The sequence below is a fragment of the Ranitomeya imitator genome, chromosome 2 (assembly GCF_032444005.1).
Source record: "Ranitomeya imitator isolate aRanImi1 chromosome 2, aRanImi1.pri, whole genome shotgun sequence".
Classification (NCBI taxonomy): domain Eukaryota; kingdom Metazoa; phylum Chordata; class Amphibia; order Anura; family Dendrobatidae; genus Ranitomeya; species Ranitomeya imitator.
In genome coordinates this window covers 667,203,232-667,215,497 of record NC_091283.1, presented here as the reverse complement: position 1 = coordinate 667,215,497, position 12,266 = coordinate 667,203,232, and the positions used below count along the sequence as shown (strand labels likewise).

General features: G+C 40.1%; 1 protein-coding gene across 2 annotated transcripts in view; it reads left to right on the top strand.

Annotated features, from left to right (window-relative positions):
* Positions 1-12,266, top strand: part of VCL (vinculin) — a 175,872-nt gene that overhangs the window by 156,916 nt on the left and 6,690 nt on the right. Inside the window, exons 18-19 of one of the 2 annotated variants that reach the window (XM_069753014.1) lie at positions 3,053-3,238; positions 7,020-7,250. In XM_069753014.1, coding sequence (XP_069609115.1) covers positions 3,053-3,238; positions 7,020-7,250 — 417 coding nt within the window. The remainder of the gene's footprint in view (positions 1-3,052; positions 3,239-7,019; positions 7,251-12,266) is intronic. The other variant, XM_069753013.1, reaches the window with a different exon arrangement.

Below are 12,266 nucleotides of genomic sequence, written 5' to 3'. Positions count from 1 at the left end.
CAGATGGGCCTGCAAATGCGTCTTCTTGAGCAGGGGAAAATTACATTGTAATGTGTTACCAATGGTTTTCTTGGGGACTGTGGTCCCAGCTGCCTCGAGATTATTAAAGGGACTCTGTCACCTGAATTTGGAGGGAACAATCTTCAGACACAGGGGCGGGGTTTTCGGGTGTTTGATTCACCCTTTCCTTACCCGCTGGCTGCATGCTGGCTGCAATATTGGATTGAAGTTCATTCTCTGTCCTCCATAGTACATGCCTGCGCAAGGCAAGATTGCCTTGTGCAGGCATGTACTACGGAGGACAGAGAATGAACTTCAATCAAATATTGCAGCCAGCGGGTAAGGAAAGGGTGAATCAAACACCCGAAAACCCCGCCCCTATGGCTGAAGATTGTTCCCTCCAAATTCAGGTGACAGTCCCTTTAACAAGTTCCCCCTGTGTAGTTTTAGGCTGATCTCTCACCTTCCTCATGATCAAGGATATCCCACGAGGTGAGATTTTGCATGGTGCCAATGTGGATTGACAGTCATTTTGTATTTCTTCCATTTTCTTACAATTGCACCAACAGTTGTCTCCTCACCCAGCGTCTTACTTATGGTTTTGTAGCCCATTCCAGCTTTGAGCTTTGTGCAGGTCTATGATCTTGTCCCTGATATCCTTATAAAGCTCTTTTGTCTTGCCCATGTTGTAGAGATTAGAGTTTGACTGATTGAGTCTGTGGACAGGAGTCTTTTATAAAAGTGACTGTAAGACAGCTGTCTTTAATTCAAGTAACGAGTTGATTAAGAGCGTCTAACTGGCCTGTAGGAGCCAGAACTCTTAATGGTTGGTAGGGGATCAAATACTTATTTCTCACTGCAAAATGCAAATGTATATAATTTATACGATGTCATTTTCTGGATTTTATTTTTGATATTCTCTATCTCAATGTTAAAATGAACCTACCCTCAAAATTATAGACTGTTCATGTCTTTGTCAGTGGGCAAACTTACAAAATCAGCAAGGGATCAATTACTTATTTCCCCCATTGTATACACCCACACGATCAGTGAGGAAATATGGGGCATACAGCGCCATTCACATTTAAAAATAGACAGGAATGTACATACAGAATATAATTACATTTAAAGAAAACCTGTCACTTCCTCAAGAAAATTTGAGTTAAATATTTTGTAAAAATCTGAGCACCCCTGATTTTGCTCCTGTTTTCCGTTTTGCACTGCGTCTCTCCTTTGCAGAGATATATTTTGGAGCGCAGTGAGTGAACATTTTGCTCGTGGACCAACTGGGCGTTTCTTAAGAGTCTTCTCTGAGGCAAGTGCTTAAACCATTCCCTTCCAGCCATTGCCAATCACAACTTTGCAGCAATTTCCAATAAGCAACTAATAATAATAATAATAATAATAATTTTTTATTATTATAGCGCCATTTATTCCATGGCAGTTTACATGTGAATGTGAATATCTCCGCCCCAAAGACATACTGCTAGGAAATATAGATTGTGAGACCCACTGTGAAGAGGGATGATCTCTAGAAGCGCTGCAGAATATTATCGTGCTATGAAAGAAAGCATAATAAATAATGAAGTGACACAGAGCAAACAGAAAAGAAGTAGAATCAGGGAAACGCATGGATTTTGACAAGATATTTAACTAATTTTTTGAGTAAAATCAGAGCATCACTTTATATACCGTATATCATTTTTGACATTAATCGATAGAGTACTGTGCAAGCATTTTAGGCAGGTGTTGGAAATTTCTACACAGTAAGAATTCTTTAAAAAATAGTGTTAATAGTTTGTTTTGATCAATTAACGAAATGCAAAGAGAATGAACAAAATAAAAATATATATCAAATCCGTATTTCGAGTAACCGCCCTTTACTTTAAAGTATATTAGTTTTTCTCTATACTCATGTACAGACATGGAATTTGTAGGATTAGTCAGCTGCATTAGTAAACAATTATACCAAATAAGTTGTAATTATGGTTTTCATATGTAGGTTGAAACAGTAATCAAATAAAAGAGAAATGGTTGTGTAGGAGGGTTAAAACTGGAAGATGAACAGTCAAACTGCTAGAAAGATGTCCTACATAATGGCAAGACTGAGTTTCCATCAACAAGACACAAGGTAGTTATACTGCATTAGCAAGAAATCTCCCATTCAAATACTTCAAAGCAGTCTGGGGCTTCACAATGGTGCTGATTTTGGTGAAGCATGAGGAAATGAGCAACGTTGTAGACAGTAAACACAGTGGCCAGCTAAGAAAACTTAGTGCAGCAGATGACAGACTTATTAAAAGATTTTTAGAGGTGCCTTAAGCTCAGAACTGTCAGAATCCAGTGGGACCCCGCTATAACCATCTATTAGTAGAAGTCTGACCTGAAGAGATTTTATTGGATAAAATGCAGCCAAAAAGACATACCTTTTCGACTTCTAAACAAGGACAAGTTACTCAACTATGCACGAAAACATAAGCACATAAAAACGTGCAGAAAAATGTCAGGAAGTGCTCTGAATTGAGGAGTCAAAATGTGAAATATTTGGCAGCAACAGAAGGCAGCTGTTTGACATTAAGAACTATATTCATTCTGCATAAAGAAGAAAAAGGAGTCCTAGAAGTAATGAAACACCCCACAGAGCCCTGATCTCAACACCATCTAGTCTGCCTGGGATTTCATGAAGAAACAGAAGGATTTGCACACTCCTCATACACTGAAAATCTGTGCTTAGTCCTCCAAGGTGTTTGGAACAACCTTCCTGTAAAGTTCCTTCAAAAACTGTGTACAAGTGATTGGGAAGAATTGATGCTGATATGAAGGCAATGGGCGATAACACCAAATATTGGTTTGATTTAGATTTCTCTTAGATTTTTTCATTTTATCACTTCTATTTGTGAAACACATTCTTACTGTGGAGAATTTTTTCAACTCCTGCCTAAAACTTTTGCACATTACTGTATACTTGCAGAAATGACTGATTATCTAGTTAGTATTGCGATGAAAATGAGTATTACATTTTTTTATGCTATGTAATATTGTTTTTTTTTAGCTGACTGATGATGCAGCACCTCCAAAGCCTCCACTTCCTGAGGGAGAGGTTCCACCTCCAAGACCACCACCTCCTGAAGAGAAGGATGAGGAGTTCCCTGAGCAAAAGGTGGGCGAGGCAGTGAATCAGCCAATGATGGTCGCTGCAAGACAGCTTCACGATGAAGCTCGCAAGTGGTCCAGCAAGGTAATAAGACTGAACAGTTTTAACCCCTTAATGACCGCCAATACGTCTTTTAACTGACCTTAGATATAAGAGAATAGTATCCCCATACAGGTGACAATCCAGCATCTGTTGGTTGTACACTATAGCTGACAACTTGCTGTATCAGCCACGATCAGTATTTGTGCCTTCTAAATCTGTTTAACCCCTTAGATGCTGCTGTCAATAGTGACTACATCATTATAAATGGTTAACAGAGTGTGGGGGCTTCTTCTTTATCCCAATTGGTGCCCTCAGATCATGATTTTGTTGTCCTGATGTTTGCGATGGCAATTCATGACCAAATAGCGGCCTTAGAGTCTGCCGGCTATAGTAATCTGTTTAGAAGTTAGCAACATTTAGGTGGTAAAAATACACATTTTCATTTCTGTCATGCCATTTTGCATTAATTCCTGTAAAGCATCTGAAGGGTTAATAAACTACCTGACAGCAGTTTTCAATATGTTTAGGGGTGCTGTTTTTAAAATGGTATCACGTTTGGGGGTTTCCCAATATATGGGACCCCTAAAGTCACTTTAAACATGGATAAGTCCCTAAAAAAATAAATGTGGTAAATTTCTTTGAAAAAATGAAAAATTGCTGCTACATTTTTAAACCTCCTAAAATGCTAACAAAATAAAATAACATTTTACAAATGGTGCTGATGTAAAGCAGACATGTGGGAAATGTTATTTATTAATGGTTTGCTGTTGTATGACTATCTGGATTAAAGGGATAATCATTCAAATTTAGAAAATTGCTAATTTTTTAACATTTTTCTCAAATTTTTTATATTTTTTATAAATAAACACAAAAAATGTTGAACTAAATTTACCATTATCATAAAGTATAATGTGTCACGAAAAAACAATCTCAAAATCACTGGGATTTGTTGAAGCGTTGCAGAGTTATTACCACATAAAGTGACACTGGTCAGATTTCAAAAATTTGGCTCGGTCACTAAGGGGTTAAACTTCATGAAACCTAGTCAGTGATGTTAATTGACTGTTGACATTTACATCTGCTTATGTTGGAGAAGCCTAGTCAACCTACAAAACCTATTTCTAAATTGTCTTTTCTTTTACATGAATATATATATATATATATATATATATATATATATATATATATATATATATATATATATGTGTATATATATATGTGTATATGCATGTATATATATGTATATATATATCTAAAAAAACATTATATATATATATTCATGTAAAAAAAAACATTATATATATATATTCATGTAAAAAAAACATTATATATATATATATATATATATATATATATATATATATATATATATATATATATATATATATATATATATATATATATATATAATACACACACACACACACACACACATTGGTGCATCTCCAGCCACTCATTAATATGTTCTTTGGAACTCATGAAAAGTAGAGCATGTCTAATTGCCTGGGGTTATTAATCCACTAATTTGGACTCTAGTGATGTAAAGTGTGAAACAATGCAAACTGCTGAAGACTTCTTCATCGACCATAGAATGAGATCTTGTTGCAGGTCCAATATAGTTTCAGTACCCTGGATACATATTCTACATATCAGGATAACACTAGAAGTAACAAGACTACAGCAGGAAGCTTGTTCTGCTGTTAGAGCTAATGGGAAAAAAGGATTAAAAACATTATAGGGTATGTGCAGACGTTCAGTATTAGGCAGCACTTTGGATGCTGCTCATGCCCGCTGCCGGCTATTGAACGCAGGTGAATCTGCATGTGTTTATTGAACTGTGCGGAATCACCGCGTCCAATACATTGGATGGGTGAAATTTATCTTGCGGAGATTGAGCGTCTCTGCAAGATAAATAGACATGATGCAGTCTGGAAAGATGCCCCACATGTCCGTCTCCGCAGGAAAGCTGCAGGTGCTGGTGCATGCATAGTGGACATGGGATTTCTTGAAATCCTATCCACTATGCTGTAACATCTGGACGCTGCGGATGTATGCAGCATCCAACCCGCAGTGTTTACTGACTGTGGGAACATATCTTAAACGTTATAAATCAATTCCTCTTGTACTTCCTACAAGCAATATAATAATGGGGATTTAGCAAGAAGGACCCTAGTTGAAAGGATCCTCTTGTCCGGTTGCAGACAAAATCAAATCCCCAAGTGCCATCTTTTTCCAGTATTATATCCAACCTACAATTGAAGCCCCAGGCTGTGCAACCAATCTAATTTTGCACTGTCAGGGTATGTACACGTCGCAGAAAAAAACGCGCGGAAACGCAGCGGTTTACATTCCGCAGCATGTCACTTCTTTCTGCGGATTCTGCAGTGGTTTTACAACTGCCCCTATGGAAAACCGCAGTTGTAAAACCACAATGAAAACCACAGAAAATCCGCAGCGGTTTTCCGCTGCGGATTTATCAAATCTGCAGCAGAAAAATCCGCAGGGTACCATTATACGTGTGCACATAGCCTCAGACTTTGTGTAACATAGGAAGAGGTCACCTAGTAGTGAGGGCTTTTACTAAATTAAGTGGACAGACTTCTGAATAACGAAGGCAAGAATAATGGCCTCTATAATCCATTTACCCAAAGGGTTTTTGGCAGCTCTTGCAAGGGTTACAACATTAAAGACTTATCCTATTGTAGGTAATCAAAAAGAGACCCAGTGTGGGTCCATTTCTGCCAATCCAGGTGTTTGGAGGGGTTAAGGCACTTCTGTGACACCACATCTTCTTCAGTATGTCCGCTGATTTGTCTACCTGCAGTCCTTCTACAGTTCTCAGAACAGCTGTTGCTAGTAAGTATGGTGCAGGTGGATGAAGCAGTGGAACCTTTACAGAAGCTGCAATGCTTGCAGGAGCTCTACAACAGATGGTCATCGGATGAGTATGGTCCTCCGCTGTGTAAATATTAACGGCCTACCTAAAAATAGGCCACCAATGTTGTGGCCCCAGAAAAAAATGTTATGCCTTTGTTTTGCCCATAACAATATGTACATATCTGGCTTACATGGTCACAAATAAGTCAGAGTGCACAAATATGCAGGCTGCAAACAGGCCAAAGGTATCTATGAGAACTAATGTGCACCATCACATAGAAGATCCTTAAGCTGGCCATACACAAAGAGCTCTCTGCTGCAGCCCCCCCGGACCCCACAACCTTTGCTGACTGACAGCTCCCTCCTATTACTGTGCTTAGAACTAAATCTGCTATTGGGGCCGGGGGAATTGCAGCTCATGAACAGACTGAACGGGTCATTCGGCCACAACAATATGGACTTGCTGATGTAGTTCAGGCCTCCCCGTGTAAATTGCCTAACGAGGCAAGAAGGGCATTGATGTCCCAACAATACATATTAGTGGACGCTAAGGCTTTTTATTTATGCATTTTTTCACTTTTAAACCAGTTCCAGAAACGTGTGATGATGGCCTTTCCTAGATGCATTTGCTTATTTCTCATCGCCTTTAGAAAAAGGGATTTTCAATTGTTCTAAACTAAAGCGGCAGCCTGTGTATATATTAATATTCTATTTTGATTTAGGTTTGGGATCCACAGTACAACTCCGAATCACATCTATTTGCAGTCTGCTTTAATCCCCTTGTTTTAACATGTAATTTGTAACCCAGCGTTTCTGCCTAGGGGTAAAACGTGTGTTTCCAGAGACGTGGTCTGGCTTCAGGTGCATTAAACCCTCGGCCCTCCTATCCCACTTCTGCTTTTGTACTAACCTTTCCCCCTTTCTTTACCCTTCCCTGCCCTGCCAGTCACCTGGAAGCCCTGCACCCATTACTCCGCAGGGTAGAGAAGCCGTTGTGTCTGAGGTAGAGCAGGAGGAAGAGGAGGAGGAGGCGTCAGTGGAATATGCCCTTTCCTCTGACATTGAAGATGATTATGAGCCCGAGCTGCTATTAGTCCCTGAGGGGCAGCCGGTAAACCAGCCAATGCTGGCCGCAGCTCAGTCTTTGCATCGAGAAGCTACAAAATGGTCCAGTAAGGTATTCAATGGTTGCCAAGCTCTGCATCCTCCACCCTGCCATGTGCATCCCACCCTCTCCCTCCATTCATGACACAGTTTGTGCCTTCAGTCTGCGCCTAGCTGATGATTTCGCTGCGTGTGATTTTTCTTGTGCTGGCTTGTGTGAGCCCATGTATGGCTTTATCAGTGAATATTGGCTTGTCTGTGTTTTCTTGTGTCTTCTATTCAGATGTTAGAGGTTTAATGCTTCTTATTGTGTGGTTTGGGATCACACAATGGTTTTCCATATACCAGTGTGACACTCTCGTACATTGGCTGTGACCACTATATCAGCATGAGCCATAGTAGCAGTACCGCCAATGGGCCAAAGTGGCGCTGTTTATGGAAAGCATTCCCAAACATTTTCGAATGTTTTTGCAAGGTATCACAATAACTATTCACCTCCTTGTAATCGGGCTCTATGATAATACTAATATGGAATAATTATGCCGCTCTTTTTGCCTTATTTCCAGGGAAATTAGTTTTCGGGTATTCAGAGGCATTCATATGCTCCCACTTACACAATGGAGCAAAAGTCATTGGCAAGTTTTAATAAAAATATGCCAGAGACTGTCTTACAACTTGGCAGTGGAAGCAGAAGTATAATCCTGGAGATTTCTGTGCACCCGCTTTGGAGGAGGGAACGTTGGCCGCTGCAGATTTTATAATAATAATAATAATAATAATTTTTATTTATATAGCGCCAACATATTCCGCAGCGCTTTACAAATTATAGAGGGGACTTGTACAGACAATAGACATTACAGCATAACAGAAATACAGTTCAAAACAGATACCAGGAGGAGTGAGGGCCCTGCTCGCAAGCTTACAAACTATCTGTCTATACATTATTTTGGGGTATCTTCAAAAGGTTCTCTGCTCTCGGAGGTCGGCGTTTAGTGTTTTAGGACTGAATTGATAAAATGAAAATGTGACTTTTGCCAGAACCTAACATGACCTCATGGCCATCATATTCCGCAGTTGTGAGAATCTAAAGATTGGCTCAGGTCTTCTATCCGCACACAGCACATAGCGCTGACACGTGATACATGTGCCGTCTGCTGCTCTCACTGGTTCACACTGAGAATGGCTTGTAAAGGTTTTCAATGGTTTTGACTGTCACTTAGTTTTAGAAGGAATTTCTTTTACTTGGTAATTAAAGAAAACATAGAAATAATTCCAGCTTCATAAAATCCAAAGGTTTATTGTCAAATCTTTAAAAGTTGATTACAAAGCTCAGATGTTGAGAGAGGATGCCTGACGGCGTTTGAAACGCTTTGCCTTGAGGTCACCATATAGACACATTTTTTGTAATCTACCTTTAAAGATTTAACAATAAACCTTTGGAGTTTATGAAGCTGAAATAAGGGTACTTTTTAGTTCTATATACAAGATTATGCCCTCAACCAAAGTCATCGGGTTCTGTGCACACCTTGTGTTTTTTTTCTGTGCAGTTTTGTCACAAAACCTGCAGGATTTGCCAGCACCATCAAAGTGCATGAGATTCCTGAAGTCTCGTGTGCACACCGCTTATTTCTTTTTATAGATTTGGTGCAGATATAAATCTGCAGTACGTCTATTCTTGCACTATTTTTTGCTACAGATTTCACCCATACTAATGAGTTGGAAAACCCATAACAAAAATTAGAATATTTATGCAGCGTTTTTCCTACTAACATATCGGGATTTACAGCAGAATTCTCTCCTATGAATATTGAATGTGTGCAGCCTTATCGGAAGTTAAATACTGCCCCTTGCCCCCTACAATATAACACTAGTTACGGTACATACTAAGTTGCGACAAAAGAAGAATTGATTGACTAACGAAATATGTTTGGCTCTCTGGCAAGAGCAAAATGTCCTGGGCAGCAATGTAGCGCCTTTTTATATCCTCAATAAAAGAATTACTAGGGTAGGGTGACTTTCACAATTCAAGAAGAGGTCCTTCATAAATGGAGTAGAAGAAAGTCTCTAAAAATGGATGAACTTTAACTTTAGTCCCACTTCACACATCCTGATTTTACCGCTGCTGGAAAAACTGGTACAGGTGTGATCCGTGTACATGTGTGCCATCGGTGTACATGTGCTCTCCATGTGATACGTACCGCAATAGAATGCTTTATAGAAATTACACCTTTTTAGGTGTTAAAGATGTGCAAGGATTTAGATAGATATGGGGTAAATAGATGATAGATTGGTAAATATTCGTGAGATAAATATTTAGTACCTTGCTTGTGTAGCTTACTGTACATGTATTAACGTAATCATGTAAAAAAAAAAATGACGCGTAGTCCCCCCTTCATTTTTGGTAACAAGCAAAGGTAAAGGAGACAGGTGATATTGTCAGTCTGGTAAGGTCCATTGTTATTGGGCCCTTCCCAGACTACAAATACCAGCCCGCAGCCACCCCCATCTAATCTATTTACCTCATATCGGATAGATAGATATCGGATTGCGTTTTATCACCTGGGTCAGCTAGGAAGTGCTGAATATGATGTGGTTCAGTAAGATGCTCTGTTTGACAAGCAAAAAACGAAACACAAACTAATTTTGTCCGTGAGGCAGTATTTTGGTGTGGTACTTGTAGGTCCACAGATGCTCTGTCTGAACCAATGGTGGACTTCATGTTCAGCGCTTCCTTGCTGACCCAGGTGATAAAACACAATCTGATATCTTTAAAGTTGGACAATAGACACACTGAGAAAGGTCTCATGTAGACCGAAACTACTTTTAGATTGCATATGAATTAATTTATTTAATTTCATCTACCGAGTGCCAAGTATTCTTACGTATCATTGAAGGGAACTGGATTCTACTTGTGCACCATTATTCAGTAGAGCCGTGGTCATCTCTATACTTACAATTTTCATAACATTTTATTACAGTACAGACCAAAAGTTTGGACACCCCTTCTCATTCAAAGATTTTTCATGACTATGAAAATTGTAAATTCACACTGAAGGCATCAAAACTATGAATTAACACATGTGGAATTACCGTATATACTCGAGTATAAGCTGACTCGACTATAAGCCGACCCCCTAATTTTGCCACAAAAAACTGGGAAAACTTAATGACTCGAGTATAAGCCTATGGTGGAAAATGCAGCAGCTACCGGTAAATGTCAAAAATAAAATAGATACCAATAAAAGTAAAATTAATTGAGACATCAGTAGGTTAAGTGTTTTTGAATATCCATATTGAATCAGGAGCCCCATATAATGCTCCATAAAGTTTATGATGGGCCCCATTAGATGCTCATATTAAAACATGCCCCATATAATGCGCACAAATGCGGATTATGGCCCCATAAGATGCTCCATACAGACATTTGCCCCATATAATGCTGCACAAACGTTGATTATGGCCCCATAAGATGCTCTATAAAGATATTTGCCCCATATAAAGCTGCACAAACATTATGCCCCATAATATGCTCCATGTAGACATTTGCCCCATATAAAGCTGCACAAACATTGATTATGCCCCATAAGATGCTCCATGTAGACATTTGACCCATATAAAGCTGCACAAACATTGATTAGGCTAAGTTCACACTGCGTTAGCAGCCCGTTCAGCACATACGCTAACGGGCTGCTGTAACGCAAGTGCCGGCGTTTCCATCGCGCTAGCGCAGATAGAGCATCTGCTAGCTCTATCTGCGCTAGCAGTGACGGACCCGGAAACGCTGCAACCCGCGTCTCGAGGTCTGTCACTCAATGATGGCACATCCCTAGTGCACACCCATTGTGGGCGTGCGCTAGCGATACATCCGACATTGCAGTCAATGGTGGCCGTAACGGACTACGTTACACCGCGTTTATGCCACGGTGTAACGTAGTCTGTCTAACGGACACCATTGATGCAATGTGAACCCAGCCTTATTCTCCATGTAGATATTTGCCCCATATAATGCTGCACAAACATTGATTATGCCCCATAAGATGCTCCATGTAGACACTTGCTCCATATGCTGTTGCTACGTTTTTTTTTTTCGCACTCACCTCTCGTCGCTCAGGCCCCCGGAACTTGCTATATTCACTAATTGTGTCATCGCGCCCTCTGACCTGAGTGTCAGTGCAGAGGATGGGGAAGACGCGGTGGAGCGGGGAGCAGGTGAATATCACGCACTGCCTTATACTCACCTACTCCAGGCGCGATCCCTAGTTCCCCGGCACCTTCTTCCTGTATTGAGCGGTCACATGGTACCGCTCATTATAGTAATTAATATGCAGCTCCACCCCTATGGGAGTGGAGTGGGGTCCATATTCATTACTGTAATGAACGGTACCATGTGACCGCTCACTACAGGAAGACGCTGCCGGGGAACCAGGGACACTGTGCCAGGTGCAGGTGAGTATGATTACACAGCTGCTGCTCCACCTTCCCTGCCGACCCTTGGGTATGACTAAAGTATGAGCAGAGAGGGGCAATTTCAGCCTAAAAAATGGGCTGAAATTCTCTGCTTAAGCTCGAGTATATACGGGTATATACTTAACAAAAAAGTGTGAAAAAACGGAAAATATGTCTTATATTCTAGGTTCTTCAAAGTAGCCACCTTTAGCTTTGATGACTGCTTTGCACACTCTTGGCATTTTCTTGATAAGCTTCAAGAGGTAGTCACCGGAAATGGTTTAAACTTCATAGGTGTGCCCTGTCAAGTTTAATAAGTGGGATTTCTTGCCTTGTAAATGGGGTTAGGACCATCAGTTGTGTTGAGCAGCAGTCTGGTGAATACACAGCTAATAAATAGATTGTTAGAATTTGTATTATGGCAAGAAAAAAGCAGCTGAGTAAAGAAAAACGAGTGGCCATCATTACTTTAAGAAATGAAGGTCAGTCAGTCCGAAAAATTGGGAAAATTTTGAAAGTCTCCAAGTGCAGTTGCAAAAACCATCAAGCGCTACAAAGAAACTGGCTCACATGAGGACCGCCCCAGGAAAGGAAGACCAAGAGTCACCTCTACTTCTGAGGATAAGTTTATCCGAGCACCAGC